Source organism: Monodon monoceros, unplaced genomic scaffold (assembly GCF_005190385.1).
Source record: "Monodon monoceros isolate NGI ecotype Baffin Bay Population unplaced genomic scaffold, NGI_Narwhal_1 Super_Scaffold_7, whole genome shotgun sequence".
Lineage (NCBI taxonomy): Eukaryota > Metazoa > Chordata > Mammalia > Artiodactyla > Monodontidae > Monodon > Monodon monoceros.
The window spans coordinates 80,425,099-80,445,631 of NW_021703784.1; the positions used below are offsets into that span (position 1 = coordinate 80,425,099).

At 36.3% G+C, this 20,533-nt stretch overlaps 1 protein-coding gene across 1 annotated transcript in view; it reads right to left on the reverse strand.

The window, feature by feature from the left end:
- The window catches only part of DCDC1 (doublecortin domain containing 1), a 453,979-nt gene that overhangs the window by 68,247 nt on the left and 365,199 nt on the right, over positions 1-20,533 (reverse strand). The window contains exon 20 of the mRNA XM_029208753.1: positions 8,175-8,298. Within this exon, the coding sequence (XP_029064586.1) occupies positions 8,175-8,298 (124 nt within the window). The remainder of the gene's footprint in view (positions 1-8,174; positions 8,299-20,533) is intronic.

Here is a 20,533-nt window from a genome sequence, read left to right on the forward strand (position 1 = left end):
AATATTTCCTTTTAAAATTTTCATTAGGATTTCTTCATTATCCCATGAGTTAGTCAAAATATCTTTTCAAATTTCTCAATATAGGGCCTTTTCTAATTATTTATTTTGTTACTTATTTCTAACTTAATCCATCAGCAGAACCTGCTTCCACTTTCAAAATATATCAAGGGCCCAATTACACTTCATCACCTCCACTCCCACCACCCTGGACAAAGACACTAGTTTCTCTCACCTAGAGATTGCAAAAGCCTTATAACTGCTTATTCCTGCTTCTACCTTGGCCCCTTTTTGCTCTATTAACCTAATGATTCTATTAATACTCAGCCAGAGCATATCACTTCTCTGCTCCTAACCTGTCAATGGCTTCCCATCTTGGAGTAAGAGCCAAAGGTCTTACAATGGCCCAAGGCCCTGCATGATCTGTAGCCCTCTCTTCTCTCTGGCCTTATGTCCTGCTGCTCTCCTCTCTCTCACACTGCTGCTGCCACATTTACTTCATTATCCATCAAACACAGCATCTCAGTTCTATGCATTTCCTGGAACGCTCTTTCCCTAGAGATCTTATTGATCTTCAGGTCTCTACTCAAGTATCACCTCAGTGAAGCCACATCCCTTGTCAACTGAAAATTTCCAAACCCTGCCCTGCCCACTATCCTTGCTTCTACTTTCTCCTTAGTTCTTATCAATGACTAACATTAATGAGAACATGTGATGAATGGCCAAGGGCTCTAGAGCCAGACTTCCTGCATTTGAATCTTTAACCCACCACTCCAGTTGTGTAACCTTGGGCAAACCTTTGACCAAAGAGCGATAGAAGCTGATGGATAAATTCTTCCCTCTTTCTTCTCCAGGAGAAACTCTCCTAAGAACACTGTTTAAAAGGCTCCTTGGAGGACAGCTTGATAGCACATTCTTATATTGGCTTTTCTTCTTTCTCTGCTTGTCCCTTACTCTTGCTCCCTGGGACTGTGCTCCCTAACTAAGTAGTAGCACATAAGCCATTTGCCTCAGGCTCCTCTTTCTGAGGACCCTAAGCAAAGATGCCATAGTCCACATGAACTAAAAATAGAGGACATTTCCTAAAGGGGATATAGGTACCAATACCCCCCAAAAGGGGGAGCCATATTGAGCAGGCAAAAAGTTCAAGCAATCACTGCAGAGGTGGTCCTAGTGTCCTGTCAGTGTCCGTCTGACATGACCAAGATACAGATACACAGGGGTTGGGGAGATGTGCTGGCACGTTAGACCAGTACAGACCAAGACACATGGCCTTTAGTTTATGGAAGGGGAGAACATTTTTTTAAAGCACAGTAAGTAATAATTTACTAATTTATACTCCCTTGAAAAGCTATTAGAATCTTGCAATTATACTCAACAATCATATAGTTCAAGGAAATGCGTTTTAAATAAATATAAAAAATATCTGAAAGTTGTGAAGATTAAATCTTCTGAAATGGCATCTAATGCTCTAATTTGTTTGCAAGATGAGTCAGTAAATAACATTAATTTCATTTAATTAGGAGAAAAGCAACATAAATAAATGTTTAAAACTCTCATGAGTGAGTGTTTTTCAGTCTAATGTTTTTTCCTTTATAATTTTTGTATAATATTTTGCTTAGTAAATGTGTTCATAATAGTGGCATACCATGAGTCTAACTTATTGTACTTCTAAATAAGCAAAATTTGAATTAATGAAGCTTTACTGTATTCTTGACCTTCCCTGAGAACCTTTTACCTGTATGGAATTTAAACTGCAGACGGTAGTATTTATTTAGATATGTATCTATTATTATGAATGGAGAAACATGGGGTCACTTTCCCTTACTATTGTTACTGAGAAGAAATACCAAAGGTTATGACAAACATTGTATATTTTCATTTGAAACTTTCCTATAAGGGTATAAGGGTTTTACTTAATATGAGAGGTGGTGGAGGAGTGGAGTTGTATAATTCTTCAAGAAGTAAGTTCAAGACGGACCTGTAATTCTTCCACAACAAAAATATTAAGCAATTCAGAGCAAATCAACATTTGTACTAGTTTTAGACAAACTATCATGTAGCAAGGGTTGAATTGGTGGAGGAGAAAGAGAAGAACAGTCTTCTCATTAAAAAATGACTGTTGCAGGCTTCCCTGATGGTGCAGTGGTTAAGAATCCGCCTGCCAATGCCGGGGACATGGGTTCGAGACCTGGTCTGGGAAGATCCCACATGCCGTGGAGTAACTAGGCCCGTGCACCACAACTACTGAGCCTGTGCTCTAGAGCCTGCAAGCCACAGCTACTGAAGCCCGCACACCTAGAGCCCGTGCTCCGCAACGGAGCCACAGCAATGAGAAGCCCTCGCACCACAATGAAGAGTAGTCCCTGCTCGCTGCAACTAGAGAAAGCCCAAGCACAGCAACAAAGACCCAACTCAGCCAAAAATAAATAAATAAATTTATTTAAAAAAAAAATGACTGTCACATTGACATCTTGGTGTAAAATAGCTAATATTTCCCCTTTTTCTTTCTTTCGGAACCACGGAAGGGAAATTCTCCGTTGAGCTTAGTCTGTGAGAAGTCAGTCTGAGTTCATAGAGTTAAGATGCAGTACTAAGATTGTTTTTCAATATCCTAAACATGCCATAACTCTGATGAATTTATCTGAAATGTGCTATCTTAGCCCCTAGTTATTTTTAGATCCTTTCACTTACTAAACTTGTCTCATAACAGGTGGTAACCACTGCAGACAGTGGCTTTAACACCACCGCAGCACTGCTGATTTCAGATGGCTTCCTTTGCGTTCCAGTTAGATGAATGAAGGCCAAGAGTCTTCTCCATGACATCACAGAAACTCAATCCAAAGAGATGAAAAATTATCATGGGTTTCAAAACTTTCCAAATGTATGAGCTATCACTGACAGTTCTTTCAAGCTACCTCAAACCTTGTTCTAATGTTTAAGGCACTTTTACATTGTCTTTCATAGAAATAGAGAAATATGGTGTCAGGATAATGAAGGACAGCAAAAACATGGATTAAACTGCCTGGAGTGCTGTTTCCTTTCCTTCCATTTTCTCCATTGGAATCCTAATGTTCCCATTCATTTCATTTTGGTTTTCTACGTGTTCACACTATGCCATGGCACAGCTGCATGGTCAGCAGACCTTTGATGAGCTGTGGTGCTCCCTTACATTGATAATTCTGCTTTTCCTTTTTCATCTCTCTCTCACAACCAGAGGCAGCTTGTGCTTCTTTTGGGAGTCCAGCTCTTAACCAGTGACCTAAATTTCTTAGTCAAATTGGCCCTCCCTTATCTATTTATTATTAATAAATTAATAGATTCTTCAATTTTTTCTTTTGGGCCTTTCTACATCTCCTTTTCCTCCCTTTATACTGATAGCTAGCTATCATCATCTATTAACAGATTAATAAAATATGTACTTTTAACAGGCTTTGTTTAACATGGGCCCCTCCAAATAGATATATTTTACTTCAGTAATTTAGAGAGATTAAAATCACTATCCAGTGGCTCATTCTAAAATTTTAAGTCTCTTTAGATTTACTTTTTGCAATGATTTCATCCTCGAATATGAAAATCCATTGCATTTTACCATTAAATGTTAAGAAGTACAACTTCTCAATTTATGACTTTTCCCATAAGGGTGAGAACCTGAGTTTCTAGAAATTATTCCAGTGAAGTTAGTCACAGAATTAACCAAAATAATTCATTCATCTTGTGGTTTTAGGAGGTTTTAACATATTTTAAAAATACTGATGTACCAAGATACATGAAATCTTATTTGCTCATAAAGCATAACATCAATTGCCTTTTAGAATGAATAATATTTAACAAGGAGAAAAAGGTGAAATCAGCTACCACCACTGAGAGAGGTAAATAGTTTGGTATTAATGTACTCTGAGTCACCACTCAAAAAATTCTCATTATACATATTTCCTGAAATCTTCCCTTGGTCATCATTCTCTTTTGAAAAGTTCTAGTCAAGGAATTAGCAGAAGATTTTGAATCTCACTCAGGATAGTGTTTCTTAGATAATTTTTTTAGATTCAATAGTTTGACTTAATTTTCAAACCCATTCAGACAATCAGCCTAGCTAACTTTCCTCATACTAATTCTCTGGCTGAATAAATTGGCTCAGCAAACAGCCTTGAAATGGAACACCAAATTTTTTCTGTGAGTTCTTCTTTCTCTCCCTTCTTTGTCCTTTATTCACAGAGTCTGCCTTTGTCCTTTTCTGGTTCCTTCCTTTTTGACACACAGCCTATACTTCTTAAACTGTAAGCTCCATGAAGGTAGGGACCATGTCTGTCTCCATTTTTGCTTTGTCTGCATTGCCTAAATATATAATAAATAGTGGTTAGATAAGTAATAAAGTTGGTAGATTAAATCTGGAATAAAATTAACATATATGCTTATAGTGATCAAAGGGTTCTGAATCCCACAATATGAATATCACATTTCCTAATTACAGACTATTTATACGTAAAGTCTTTCCAAGAAAAAGTTAATTGTGCTTAATTACACATAGATAAAATCATCTTTTTGCTTAAAAAGTCAATTATGTGGAAGTGGGGCTGGAAGAAAATACGGTTCCTTCACATAAGATGAATCCAGACTTGAAGTCAAGTAGAGTGCATTGAATTGGAATGAGACCTATCTCTGTTCTCTGCTTGGTAGGTGTTTTCTTCTCTTCCTCAAACATTTCAAGAAATAAGAGGATCCTTAGGCTGAGTCATTTTGAAATACATGGTCCATTTTCCTCACTTTAGTTTATTTAGTGCCTTAGTCCTTTCTGTTTAGTTTACAGGTCAAAGCCAGGGTTTTGTTGGAGTACAGCGACTTCTTAACCATTTCACTAAAAGCTACTGTTCTGTTTGAATGGCTAGAGAACTGTGGGGCAATCCATTTTCATTCCTAAGATCATTTAGTTGGCAAATTCTAAACTATTAGCAAAAATGTTATTGTTTTAAAAGGTAAATGTTAAAAGGAATATGGTTAAGTTAGATTTCCTAATATAATTACCATTCATCATTTAAGTCAATTAATTAGTTAACTGAATTACTTTACCTGTATACTGAGGTTGAAAAAAATGTAAGCACAATATCTGTGAAGTCTACAATAATTATAAATTGTTCTCTTTCCGTGTATAAGAAAGTACACTTCCTTATGAGGCATCCCTGTCCACCTCCAGGTGGGTGGGAAACTTAATATTCCAATTGGAAGTGTCCCCATTTCTGCCAATTTGGAAAAGCCTTTTTGTCTAGTTTTCAGCTCTGTACTTTTGGATACATATTGAATCAAATTAAATGTTCAAACTTCTTACCAGAATTGTTATTTCTTTTCAAGGATATACCCTTCCTTTCCCCTGCCTCAATGTGGTTTCTGGGCATAGATGAAAGTTCAATAAACCATATACCACTGGGAAAAAGGGTTCATGGTCTATATGTGGTACTTGTCCTTGACCCTCAAAGATCTCTAAGGATGTGCTCTTCTCCTCTTTGGATCCTGGGCAACCTGCTGATACCTGTTCACCTCCAGCTGAGAAGTAAGTTATCCTTTCTTCTCTTTAGGTTTTAGCCTTCCTAAACCTCTGAAGAAAAGCCTACAATTAGCACAACTCACAGTTTTTTTTCTTGGCCTATGCTGGGCCTATTTGTCTCTGTGCCACCCCTCCACCCCTGGCTCTATGTTGGCTCTCACTATGCTGCAAACCCTGAGTCTTAGGTATGTAATTCATCTAGCCACTGGCTCAGGCTACCCAAACCACAGCCTCTGGTATTTCGAAGATCTCACTTCTCTCTCTAAATAAAAAAGCCTCAGATTTCTAGACTGTTGCTTCACTATAGTCTAAATATTAGGGCATATTTGAGGCTCTAAACAATGAATTCTTGGTTTCAGCTGGAATGACTCCATCTGTCCTTCCCCTAAAGTGATGAGACTCATTGATTCAATCACTGAGGACACAAAGAGAATTGTGATTTAAGGGGAAAGAAAAAACTTGATTGAGACCAGAAAATTTGACAAAACAACTAAAAAAATCAGGATAAAAAAAAATATATATATATATATATTTTTTCCAGACGTGCAGACTCAGCGGCCATGGCTCACGGGCCCAGCCACTCCGCGGCATGTGAGATCTTCCCAGACCGGGGCATGAACCTGTGTCCCCTGCATCAGCAGGCAGACTCTCAACCACTGCGCCACCAGGGAAGCCCAGGATAAAATATTTTTTAAAAATCTTTTGGAACATATCACTGACCTAGCAATAAAGCAAGACATACTAGAGACCCAGAGAGGTAAACAGAGTGCTGAAGCTGGATCTTTATCTTGAGGGAATTTTCCAAACCCAGCAAACTTCTGTTTCCATGGTCTTGAGGGGAAGGGTGCAGGAGACAAATTTCAGGGCCCAGCCAAGGTGGGAATTCTAACAGGAGACCCTCTCCTCTCATAAAACAAGAACCACAAAAGGATAAATTTCATTGAAAAGGCAAGCCGGAGACAATAACTCTTAGTGGTTGCAAGTAAAATAGACCAACTCAAACATTTTCTCTGTGTGGAAGAAAAAATAATCTTCATTGAGAATTCATACCATGGGCTGACCTCACTTGCAGTTTAAAGCATATTAGATAAAGATGAAGAGAAAATTAATAATCTGAAAGAAATGTCTCAAAATATGATCCAAAAATACATCATAAAGAGGCAAGGAAATGGAAAATATAAAAGAGAGGTTAAGAGACATGAAGGTCAAAATGAGAAGGTCTAGCATACACCTAATCAGAGTTTTCTATAAAGAACAGAGGGGATAAGAGAGATAATACTTGAAGAGATAATGGGTGATAAATTTTCAGAAATGATGCAAGGTATTAATCCACAGATTCAAGAACCTTGAGCAGGAAAAATTAAAAAACTGAAGAGACCCAAAGAAAAGAGAAGATTTTAAAAGCAGTCAGGGAGAAAAGACAGATTACCTTCAAAAGAAGAATATTCAGAATTATAGCTGACTCCTCAAAAACAGCGAAGTCAGGGATGTTATCTTCAGTTTGCTAAGTGAAAATACCCTATGTGAATGAGGGCAAAATAAAAGACTAAGTTCACTTAGTAAAAGTAAAATTAAAAATAAATTTTTAAGTAATCTAAGATAAGTAAAAACTGTTTGCTACCAAAAACTAAAAGAAGGGTATACTAGGCAAAAGGAAAGTAACCCCAGCTGGAAGGAATGAGATATAACAAGGACTTAAAAGAAGAAAGAGTAAAAATTAGGAGTAAATCTAAATTAATATTAACCACATACAACAATGTTAATATCTTGTGGAAATTTTTTTAAGATAAGAATAAAATAGATGACAATAATAGTGTATAAGTTACAAATCAGACAACTGATGTTAAAGCATTCTAATGTTCTCAATTATTTAAGATAAGAGTAAGTATATTTGTTAACTTTAGATTTTGATCATTTACATATGCAAGCTAAAATGTTCAAAGTAATAACAAAAAAAATGGAAATAGAGGATATAATTTCTAATCTAGCAAATGGTAAAAATACAAGAAAAAAATTAACCTAAAAGAATATAAGAATGGTGAAAAATGAAACAGAGAAAAAAGCAGATAATAATCCAAATATATATGTCATTACAATAGATAGAAAAGACTAAATCCCTTGGTTTAGAAATGAAGATTGTCTGACCATTTTTAAAAATTAACTATATGCTGATTACTGGAGAGTCCCCCTAAAACAGAAGAGTATACAAATATAAAACGTAAAAGGATAGAAAGAATATATATAAGGCAAATAACAACAACAACAAAAGCTGATATATTTCTATTCGTATTGGATAACTGAAAATTTTACTAGAGCTAGAGAGAGTCTACATAATGATAAAAGTTTCAATTCATCAGGGTGATATAATATTTCTGAACATGTGTGTGTCTAGAACTAAATTTCAAAATATATAAAGCAAAATATGACAGACTAGAAGAAGAAATAAATTCCATATCCATTCCATATTGGATGACTTAAATGCATCTTTCTAATTAATTGATAGAACAACAGCATCAATTGATCACTTGCACCTAACAACTGCAAATCAAAAACTTCATGGAAATTTTCACACACATTGACCACATACTGGGACTTAAAATAAGGCTCAACAACGATGTCTTATACTAAGCACTACAACCTCATTAAGTTGGCCACTGGGAAGGACTGGCCACATGTAGGTAAGCTTATTCCAGAGAGGATTTTCAACTCTGGAATGTTTCCACTGGCCTGGCTTACCAGTCCCTTCATGTTTTATGGCCCACCTAAAACAAAATAAAAGACAAAAAGGAATTTAGCAAGGTTAAATATCACTTTAAAATATTCATTGAGTACTTCTTATTAGGTAGGCAAAAACTCAGTTTGAATTAAAAACCCAAATCTGATAATTTACTGTGTACAAGAGACATAAATAAAAGTAATTTTTAATGAAAGAATACATTTTTAAAAATTGGGATAATAGACAGTGGAATTTGAGGCAGAAGGCAAAGTAGAATAACAGTCAATTTATAATAACGATGACATAAATAACAATACTAACAGAAAAAAAATCAAGCAAAACTTTTTAGACATTTAAAGAGAAACCAAGATATACATAATCCCTGTGGGAGACGTCATTACATCACCAACAGATTATGAACTACTAGGTAAATTTAAAAAAATTTTTATTGCAGTATAGTTGATTTACAATGTTGTGTTAGTTTCAGGTGTACAGCAAAGTGAATCGGTTATACATATACATACACCCACTCTTTTTTAGATTCTTTTCCCATATAGACCATTTCAGAGTATTGAATAGAGTTCCCTGTGCTATACTGTATGTAGGTCCTTATTAGTTATTTTTTTTACATATAGTAGTGTGTATATGTCAATGTCCCAGTCTTCCAATTAATCCCCCCTTCCCCGCTTACCCCCTTGTACAGCTTATATGAGGAATCTAAAAAGCTGGTACAAATGAACTTATTTACAAAACAGAAATAGAGTCACAGATGTAGGTAACTTTTTTTAAGTAACAAGTAAGGACATAAAATACTTGACTGCTAAAACTAGTAAATGGAAGTATGACCATTTACTTATAGACATTTTAGTCTGTTAACAGAAAATGTGTCTTTCTCAATAATTCTTGAAACATTGTAATATTTCCACACACTAACAAATTAAACTTCAATACAGTTTTAAAATAAAAATTGAACAAGTTACACTTTGAGACAAATGACACAAAATTAGATATAAATGAAAGTTTAAATTTCACAATTTCAACCACAAGACAATTTTAAAAATACATTCTCTCTCCCAAAATACTATTATACCAGACAAGGGGAAAAAAATGACATAATCAGTACCTATTTAGCAAGCAATGAAAATAATAATCATGAAAACTTAAAGAATACATTTAGAATTATATTGAAAGATAAATTTATAATGTTAAATGCTTATTTATTAAGAGCTAAACAGAGAAGGGAAACTAATAAAGCATTCAACTCAATAATTTATTTTAAATATATCTCATGGAACACAGATGAAAGTAGTAAAGATTCAAATATAAATAAAGAATTAGAAAATATTTAGACTATCAGTAGAATGTTTAAAGAAATGTTTTTGAAATGAAAAGTAAAATAGCAAATCTCATGCAAATAAATTTAGACTAAAAAATATACAAGCCAAATAGAAAAATCAAACAAAATATTTTGCATAGAGAAGATTAAAAGAGTATATTATGCATGTATATGTTAATAAATGCACTTTTGAAGAAATAATTTTTGAAAACCCTTAAAGATTTGAAATAGAAAGTATGCTCTTGCGCATATAAGTTCACAGGACATGGAACAGATCATTTTCGTACTATATAAAACATTCTAAACCATAAAGATATAGAAACTAGCTAATTCATTCCATGAATGGGAGATAAGCTTCATAATAAAGTCAGTCACTGGTAATTTAAGAAGTAAATCAACAATCTTACTTAAAATCAAAGATGTGAAATTCCTAAATCAATATTAGCCAATAAAATTTAACATTATGGAAAGAGAATAATCACTATAGCTAAGTAATAGTCATCCTAGAAATGAAATGATGGACATTTATTAATATAATAAATCACTGATTAATGAATAAGAATAGAGAAGCAGCCCATCACCCATAATTTTCTAGCACACGTGATGGTATTCTGAGCTTAAAAGTTTTCTGAGCTTGCCCAGCCTCATCAGAACCATTTGCAATATCCAACCCTCTGTACAAGGGCCCAGGTGTCCCAAAAGCTTGCTGGAAGTTCTTGGGGCCTGGATATTGTGGGGTGGTGGCAGGAGAGACTTGCTCTTTACCAACCTAGAACCTGACCTCCTGCTACCGTAGAGCTGTTTGGGCTCCGATCTAAGGCCAACACTTCTGCTTGTTGGCTAGATCCTTATCCTCTCTCATCTAGGACTTTGTTCCCACCCTGAACTATTAATTTTCCTGCCTTTCTGGTCATTCCATCTGCATAATGTCTGAAAGCTTGATATCTTAAAAAAAAAAAAAAAAAAAAGAACTTTCTCTATACCCCACTGTCCACCTCCAGCTGTTGCTTTATTTCTTTGTGTTCCCTTACAGCAAATTCCGTAAAAGACTCATCTCCTCTTCTTCTCCTCCCTTTTTTCTCTTAAACCAATTCCAACTAGATTTTTTAGAGATCTCAGAAACTCCAGTGAAAATGCCCCATCAGGGTTTTAACATCACTAAAGCCAAAGGTCATTTCTCAAGACATAACTGAACTAACATCAGGGTCTAACATGATCATTCCCTCCTTTTAAAAACACTTTCTTGATTTGACCTGACTTCATCTGACTTCCATGAAACTACTTTCTCCTGCTTTCCTCCCATTAGTAGCCAAAATTGTTAGTCTCCTCTTGTGTGCCATAGGGTGGGAACTATAGCCTATGAAAAATCCAGGGCCTGCCACATCAATAGAGTTTTTAGATGTCCACTGGTCTGATGCGTGTAGGCCGATTACCGTAAGGTAAAGGACAGGCTATTGATGAAAAGATTCATCCTTCTGAATGAGATGCCTATGTAACTTCACCCCATCAGGGTGTCTTTAAAAGGAGCTGGTCAAGTTCAACATAACACTGTTAATAAACATTCGCATACAGCAAAGGCCATTGGACTGCAGAGTTCCAGCACAGTGTGAGCTTTTATGTAAAAGTAATAGACCTCTTAATATGATGTTTTATAAATGAAAAACTGACAGACTCTTAACTATAATGGCACTAGCAGGCCCAGCTATAATGACTGTACACGTGCATAACATAAATTAGAACTTTACAGCATCATTAAGGACTTTGGAATCTTAATTCCTGAAAGTCAGCACTAGGTGGAGACAATGATTCGTGCAATGCTTTCAGGCAGCCTTTTTCTTGCCCCTCTGAGAACTTATTTTTATTTAATATTTCCCATTCGTTTCTTCAGTATGAAAGAAGGTGTTCTTAGATAATTGTCATTTATAATAGAAACACTATATAAAACAAAACATCTCATGTTTTGAAAAGACTTACTTGAACACACACATATATACACACATGCTACAAGGTAGAGAAATAAGTTTCAAAGGCAAGTTTGTTTATTTAAAACAGTATCTTTATTAACCCTGCCTTTCCATTAAAGGTAAAATTCTATTTATGATATTTCATGAGTATCTACCTTCATGGACAGAAGTATGACCAAAGTTAAAATATCTTCCTGGATTTACATAAACCTAAAAGATAAAAATCTTAGAGGATCATTCCTCAGCATTTCAGTTGACAGATATCTCTTCCCTCAAAAACTAAGTCCAGAATTGATCATATCAATTTAGTCTGATTAATGGAGTCATTAATCAGAATGCTCTATTCAATTAATCTTATAAAGGAATGGGAAACAAAAACACTTTAGATAATGTTTTCAGAGTCTAGTGCCTTTGATAGAACTTCAGCATTGTGACAGGCTCTGAGACATCATGCAGGACTGTATGCACTGTGACAGAAAAGTATTATTTTGCACTCTTGGAAATCAATAGTAATATAAAAAGAAACCTAAATGTGTCCCAGTTGAAGAGAAATAGTCTTTTTTCATATTCCATCAGGACACAATTACATTGTTTCCAACAATGTAATGAACATAGCAATAAAATATGATACAATATATAATTTGGATCTGATACAGTAAATTATAAATACTATGGTAAATTCCAACTTAAATCAGCTGTCTCTAATAAACATGCATGTAAAAATGACCAGATGCACATCCTACAACTGTCAAAGAAACTCTAACTCTTTGCTTTACACCAGGACCTGTTTATTTATTTAACGGGTCATTTTTCAGTTTTTAAGTTTATCTAAGCTGCAAGATTAGACCACTTAGAATTCATCTATAATTAATTTAAAATTGCATGCCTCCTCAGAAGTAGTGAAAACACATTATTCATACAAAACAGTTATATGTTGCATACATGGATCTTGATAGAAATCAGTTTATAAGACTAACATTGGGTACCCCATCTCTGAAAAGAGAAAAGGATAGGAGAAAGAAACGGGCAGATTGCAAAAATGGTAAGAATAGTAGAATAACTACCTATTTTGATGGGATTTAATAATACCCCGATAAATTTCCATAGATTTGAACTATTTTGAAGTTTCTAAGAGTCTAGTCCTCTAGAGAGAGAAGAAATTATTTGAAATCAGGAACTACATATACAAGCTCATCTTAAACATTGTATAAGGGTTAAAAGATTAGATACATAAATAGAAATCTGAATCCATCCGTTATCAGTCTCTAGGCTTTTACTAGGATCATTGTATCAATATTTTAGGCTACATTAATCTTTCAATTTAGACTGAATATTAAAGCTAAATTTAATAGTTTAAGAAAATAATTATTTTAAGATTTAAATTTTAAATAACTTTAATAGAAAAAAGGCACTGAAGACTGCAGTGTTTTTAATGTACAAGCCAAAATTTACAAAGATCAAGTAATTTCTGCATATTAAACATTATTCTACTTTTTTCCTAGAATATCTTGTAGAAACTAATAAATACACAGGGAATTTGTTCTTCTGTTTTATATATTCCCATTTGCTCCATCTCTTCACATTATTTTGATAACTAGGAAAGTATTTAAAACAGAGAATGAATTTTAATGGCAGCTAAAGGCTAAGAGGGGAACTCAGTGATCATGTTTCCATCTTGCATAACTGGGGATTTTTAAGAATGAGAAATAGTTCCAACAATTATGCTGAAAAGAATACTTATTTCATAACAATTTCCATAATTGTATATTATATTCTATCAATTGAAAATCATCAATTAAGACTTAACACAATTCAATTTTTTAAAACATCAATTATGAAATACAGCGGAAACCTATAGTACATTAATGGTAATTGCCAGGAGTATGTATGTATTTAGTCTAGAAAAATAAAGGGATATACAGATGGATCTAAAGTCACACCTGACATCTCTTGCCAGTTTCTTTTTTTTCAAAAAAAGTCTTTGAGGGCTTCCCTGGTGGCACAGTGGTTGAGGTTCCGCCTGCCGATGCAGGGGATGCGGGTTCGTGCCCCGGTCCGGGAAGGTCCCGCATGCCATGGAGCGGCTGGGCCCGTGAGCCATGGCCGCTGAGCCTGCGCGTCCAGAGCCTGAAAAAGTCTTTGACCTGCTCTATTTTGTTTGTTTTTTCTAGTTGGTTGAGCTTTCTGGTTATTTAGATTCTGGATACATAGACGTAATCTATATTCAGCACTAAAAACCTATCATTATCTCGCATAGTCAGGGAGTTTTATACTTGTGTAAAAGCAAAGCTCTCTTTGCAAGTACAGTAAAATCTCGGTTTGTAAACAAAAAAACCATTTTCCCTTCAAATACTTGCTTATGGTGGGATCCGATGTGGTCTCTGAGTTCTTGAATCTGTTTAATTAATCACCTATCTGGGCCTGATAGCTTAGCTTTGGTATCTGAGGTCTTTGGGGTATCCACTACCTGAAATTTCTGTATCAATTTTTATGCAAATAAAACAAATTAATAGCTGTCTATTGAGTGCCTGCTCTCTCTCCCCTGCACTATGCTAGGCACTACAGACAATGCAAAAGAAGTTAGAGAGGGGTTTTGCCTTCAAGAAAATTATAGCATTTTAGGAAGAAGCAAAAATTACATACCTGGAAAGTTTTTGACAACAATACAAGACAGTATGTAATGGGGAAAAAAATGGCACTTTCAATAAGACTTATAATAGGTAGACCTAATGGAAAGAAAATAATATGAGCTTCATATTACAGAAAGAAACTGTTGGGGTGGGAGAAGAATCCTTGAAACGGATGCATGAATTCTGTATACATGGAGAATAAAGAGTTTGGGATAATAAGAGGGAAGAAGAAACATGCCATTTCAAGATATGGAAAAAGGATACAATCTTTTGGTGTTACATAATAGCTCCAATGCATATGATTTTTAAAGACACAGAGTTCTAGCTAGAAGAGAGTTGATTTATGTCTATAGCTTTTCACTTCCCAGTCTGTTATATCTGGCCAACTCCTTTGCTTAAAGCAAAGTGCTTCACCATTTACGGCTCTTGATTGCCTCTATTTATTCATATCAGGAGGGAGCAGTTATCCTCCAGATCAATTCTCCCTTCTTTCAGTAATAATAGATTTTTTTTATATGGGCACATGGCTACCCAGCTAAAGACAAGATTTCCTTGCGTTTAGGTTTAGCCATGCATCAAAGTTCCAGCCAAATGAGCTGTGAGTGGATATGGTGTGCTTCACTCATAGACTTCACCTTTCAAACAACTGGACATGTGTGCCCCTGGTCGCTTTTCTCCATCCCACTGGCTGAGATGGCAAGAGCTGAAACAGCCACTTTAGACCCTTAGGTGGAAACCCCATGATAAGAATAAGAGCCGCCTACCAGCTCCTAGCACCTCCTATCTATAAACCATCATGCAGAGAGAAATGAGCTTCTGTATAAGCCTAAAAGTTTTGGAGTATCTGTCAGTATCTGTCAGAGCAGCTTAGCCTACATGCTTTCTAGTATAATCTTGGTCATTTCCATGGCTCCAGTCTTTTACTTTTTCCTGTGCTTCCTCTGAACCTTTTACTGATATTTACCTCTGAGGAACTTTTCATGGGTTGCTGTCACCATTGATGGCTCATCTCTTTCCTAATTCTCATTGCTGCTTTCATCAATTTCTGTCCTGTCTTTTCCTTTCTTTGATGTTCACCCACTGGTCTGTCCAATGGTCACTTTCTCTGACTCCTTTAAGAAATGCTCTTAGAGACAGTGACTGATAGCTCTTCAGAAATATTGGCATTAAAAAGATAGACCCTACTTGCCTGATCTAAGGCGGTGCTGTGTGGGTTCCCAGGGAATCATGGGATGTACTTTAGTTATCAATGTATCACTATTCAGGAATGGTCCAAAGACATTGGCACTCATGAGAAAGTGAGTGGTAACTTTTTATAAGTATTTCCTCTTCAGGAATATTTTCCCAAACAGATTTTAAGGTCTTTGGAGTGCCAACTGTGAGTCACATTTTAGTTCTGCATCAAACAAAGATCCCAGAAAACAGATGAGAAAAAAGACGAACAAGCAACTGAGAGGGAAAGAACAAAGTAGAGGCTCCAAAAGAAAAGGACAAGAGCAGTCATCTAAAGAAAAGAAGTGATGAGGTATAAGAGCACTGGAAAAATAATAAATATTAATAGGAAGTCCACAAAGTTCATCAAGTAACAGTAAGGATCTTTTGCCTAAAGTTAGTCCTTGGAAGGTCCATCCAACACATTTTCAACATTTATGCTGCTGGGTGCCAGGGATCCAAGGAACTGAGACAGTTTCTACCCATGAGGAGTCCCAGTTTGGTGAGAAAATGGACCAGTGAAACAAATACCAGTGACACAGGTGATGGGGGATCATGGGGATTATACAAGGTACTGCAGAGAACTGAACAGAGAGTCACTGATTCTTCTTGGGGGGGCAAGGGGGGTCAACATGGAAGAGATGGGAAGTTGATTTCCCAAAACTCAGGCAAGAGTCTGGTCCTTAGGACATGCTCTGTCCACTTAATAAAGGAATGAATGAATGAGCTAATCTGGACTATATTTAAAATCTACTTAGTGAATCTGGGTTCTCAATTCCCCATCAATTGATACCAAAATTCTTGAATTCTTAACTCTGAAGTGAGAGAAGTAACACGCAAGACTCCTCTTACATGTAAGTAAAGTAAGAGATCGTTTGCATAATATGATTTGGTAGATAATAGAATGGCCCTCTACTCAAAATTATGTCTCATAACTAGGTCCTGAAATTCCATCATTACCAATTAATTTCTTTATGACCAAATAAATATTTCGTTGTTTGGCCAAGACCATTGCAAGATTTGCAAAACAAAGTGTCAGTACATTATGATCTGTGGTAGGCTGTAAAATGGCCCTTCAAAAGATACCCATGTTGGGCTTCCCTGGTGGCGCAGTGGTTGAGAGTCCGCCTGCCGATGCAGGGGACACGGGGTCGTGCCCCGGTCCGGGAAGATCCCACATGCCGCGGAGCGGCTGGGCCCGTGAGCCATGGCCACTGAGCCTGCGCGTCCGGAGCCTGTGCTCTGCAATGGGAGAGGCCACAATAGTGCGAGGCCCGCGTACCACAAAAAAAAAAAAAAAGATATCCATGTCTTCATCCCTGGAACATATGAATGTTACTCTATAAGGCAAAAACAGTCTTTGCAGATGTGATTAAGTTAAGGATCTTGACACGAGATTATCCTGAATTACCTGAGTAGGTGTAAGCATGTGTCATTATAAAAGAGAGGCAGGGGGAAATCTGACCCTACAGAAGAGAAGACGACGTGACCAGGGAAGCAGAGACTGGAGTGATGAGGCTACAAACCAAGTAATGACAGCAGCCACCAGATGATTCTTTTCTTGGATCTGAAAAGAATTTGTGGGCTACTTTATTTAACCTATCATTTCTCAGTGAGGGAAATGAGGTCCAGTAAGACTTACTCAGCTGGTTATAGGAAGGGCTTGCAGTAAACTTAGATCCCTACGTCTCAGTGAATCACACAGTCCCTATAGGAAAGCATACCTTTAGACATAAAGAGCTTTGACTGTTCAGAAAGTAACCTAGTCTGTGCAGTAATTCTAACAATTCAGTTCAAGCATTACTGTCATAAAGGAGGTACACAGTAAGTGCTTGTTGAGTGAACTGTTAAAATCAGGATGTAAGATGGCCCTCCTTCTGTTCTTTCACAGAAAAAGTGAGTTTTCTCTGAGAGACAAGAAGCAACAGTGACTTCCCATAGTCTCTGAACCTTTCGAAAAATGGTTTTCTATATTTTTCTTCTAATGCAGTGCATTATATAGAAGAAACTTTTAATAAAGACACATGTGAACAATTTTACATTTGTCACAGTATGATACTGCGAGCAGCATAAAATTCAGTGTATGAGAAATGGTGTCTACTTCTACTAGACTGTAAATTTCATGGGGATTTTGTCTGTTTTGTTAACGGTGCATCCCCAGTGCCTAGATCAGCATCTAGCACAGAGTTTTCACTGAATAAATAGTTGTAGAATGTAGTACCAACCGTAGACCTGGGCAACAAGTGGTCCTACCCTGGACCACAGTTTTGTCCCTCCCCTGTTTCACTCAGTGGGCGAGGAGTGCATGGCACCAAGGGGAGGTGTCCAGCTGGAGTTCACGTGCCTCTTCTCCACTTCCAGACAATTTTCTGAGACCTCAGGATTCCCTGGCCAAACAGCCCCAAACTTGCTTCCAGGGACTGGAGCAGCCTCCATCCAAGCTCTATCCTGATTGTAAACCTCCTGCTGGCATGCAGTTCCTAGTATTGAAAGGTGGCCAAGGGACTGCACTGCTTGGGGTGGAACAGATATTGGACGTGGGAGCTGGTGTGGCTACCTATACATTTTGGATGCCATTAAGTGTTAGATATAGCTGGGGCTGTGAAGAGACGATGAGTAGGCTGTGGGCAGGGAGTCTCTATTTTATCATGGGATAAAAGGATTGCTTTTATCCCAAACCTGAAAATTTAAGAGGAGGCTTGATTGAATAAATGGATGGATGGATGGATGGATGGATGGATGGATGGATGGATGGGTAGATGCATCAATAATTGCATGGATGGGTAAGCGAATGAAAATAATGCCTCAACATGAACAAATGAACTATACCAGGGACAGAGAAATGAATGGGGGCACGTGAACTTTCCCAGAGACTCAAGTCTGTCAAATTGGACAAGGATCTCTTTTAGTGCCTTTAAGGATTCATCTCAACAGTAACAATATTGTTCAGAAAAACAGTGACTGTTCATGTCTCATGATCTTAAAGTGACCAAAAAGGTTCTCCAATTTTAGTCGAATGATGACATAAATTGTAACTTTTTAAGATAAAGTTTTCAACCAGATAAAATTTTTAAATGTGTTACTTGACACATTTTGATATTAAAATAGATTCAAGCTTCAATTATAAAAAGAAAGTTCTAAAGTCACAAAAATAAAGCACTTTCTCTTGCCAAGACTCCACCTGGCAGCAGATCTGGCACCTAGATGTGCTCACCAGGCATTTGTCAGCAGAGCAATGTCATTGAGAGCAAGCAGTCTGATGCCAGACCCCTGGGATTAAATCTTGGCTTCACCTCTGACTAGCTGGGTGACCTCGGACCTGTCACTCTTGGGATAACAAGATACCTACTTCAGAGAGCTGTTATAAAGATTAAACACATTATTATCTATAAAGGAACAGAACAGTGTCCGGCCCATAGTCAGCACTCTGGAAAGGCTGGCTTCCAGAGTTAAATGCTATGTTACTGTTAAATGACATAAATGGTATGTGACCCATAGTGTTAGCTATGCTCACTATATGACAAATTATATTTAATCTCTAAAACAGGCATGGTCTCTAAGTGTTGGTCAACTTAAATTTTAAAGGCTATTCTCTAAGCTAACTACAAAGCAACTCTGGTAATAACAGTAGATTTCAACCATCTCAAAATATTTTTTGTGTGTTGCCACAATCGACTTTGGTTAACGTAACATTAATTCAATGGGAGTTTTTAAATCAGCAGGTGGAAAGGCTATGTTCTAACTTTGTCTTCCCTGGCTAATGAAGATGTGTTCAACGTTTCAATCACTTAAATCTATGCTAAAGTTATAGAATAATAAGAAAGAACCTAATATCCACCTGTGCTAGAAAGCTGTAGGTAAACTGTACACTGAGAACACCAAAGCAGCACCAAGGAGAGCTACCCAGAAACAAAGATAAATGGATTGTATAACCTGTAAAAATATTAATAATAATAATGATGATGCCTTCTACCCATCTTTTGGAGTGAAAATGACACCACTTACACCTCTTTTTATTTAAGAAAATTTTAAGGTTTTATTATTTTCCTTAGAATAACTAAATATAAATTCTTAACCTCAAATATGCACATAAATTACATGCGTGAAAAGTCATGCATGTTAATGGTGCACTAAAGGCAGTCCAAAGAATTTCTGTTTGGGGGAATCTCACAAATAGTTTCTATTTCCCCCATTATTAGTATTGCTGTTGTTTTTCTTAAAGCATCTTTTTTTAAGAATACACTTCATGACTTCTTCAATGTTGACACTGAACAAAAACCTTCAAATTTTAACATTACAACTTTAACAGGATCTGGGAAGATATTATCAGAAGTGTCAGTAGCATGATGAAATTAACACACAATATCCACCAAACTTCATAATATTACCTCCTTTTTCACACAAATCAGACTGATTTGATAGATAAGCATTTGTTTGAAAATTAATAGCAACATTCTTTTGTTTCATTTTATGTAGCTTTAAAGACCTAAGGAGACTTAGGAATTAATTGCAGGCTTCTAATAAACACAATGATGTAATGACGTATTTAACATTACCGGTTTTTGTTTGATTCCAAATAAATTGCAGATTTTTTTCTGGGTGTGATACTAAAACAATTACCATTTTGCAAAAAGGATAATTAATCTGCAATTTTTTCACATTAGATCATATATCTCTAAAGAGTGCCCACGGATTTGATAGTCTTCAGCTGCTGTGTATTTATTTTTCATTTTTTCTACTGATTTTTTCTACTGCCCCATCAGTGCTGACATTTAAATGAGTGAGTATTCAACACAAATGTGATCATTTGTACAGCATCCAACGCGGCCCCATACTGAGATGATTGCTTCTGGGAGCCATCCACGGGTTCTCAAATAGGGGGGAAAAGCCAGGCAAAATTTTATCAATTTACATTTTTCTGTGATTAATTTTTATGCAAATAAGGGCCCGACCGTGCTCCCATCTCACCTGAATCATCCGGATCATCAAAGACAAATTGAGCATCACTTATTTAAAAAATAGGCTTTAAACTACTCTACAGCTGTGTTGAAAGATGCTAAGAGCAGGGCATGAACTTCTCTAATATAATAGGAATAGATAAGAAAATGTCTTTTATGTGCATTTTGTACACAATGCCAT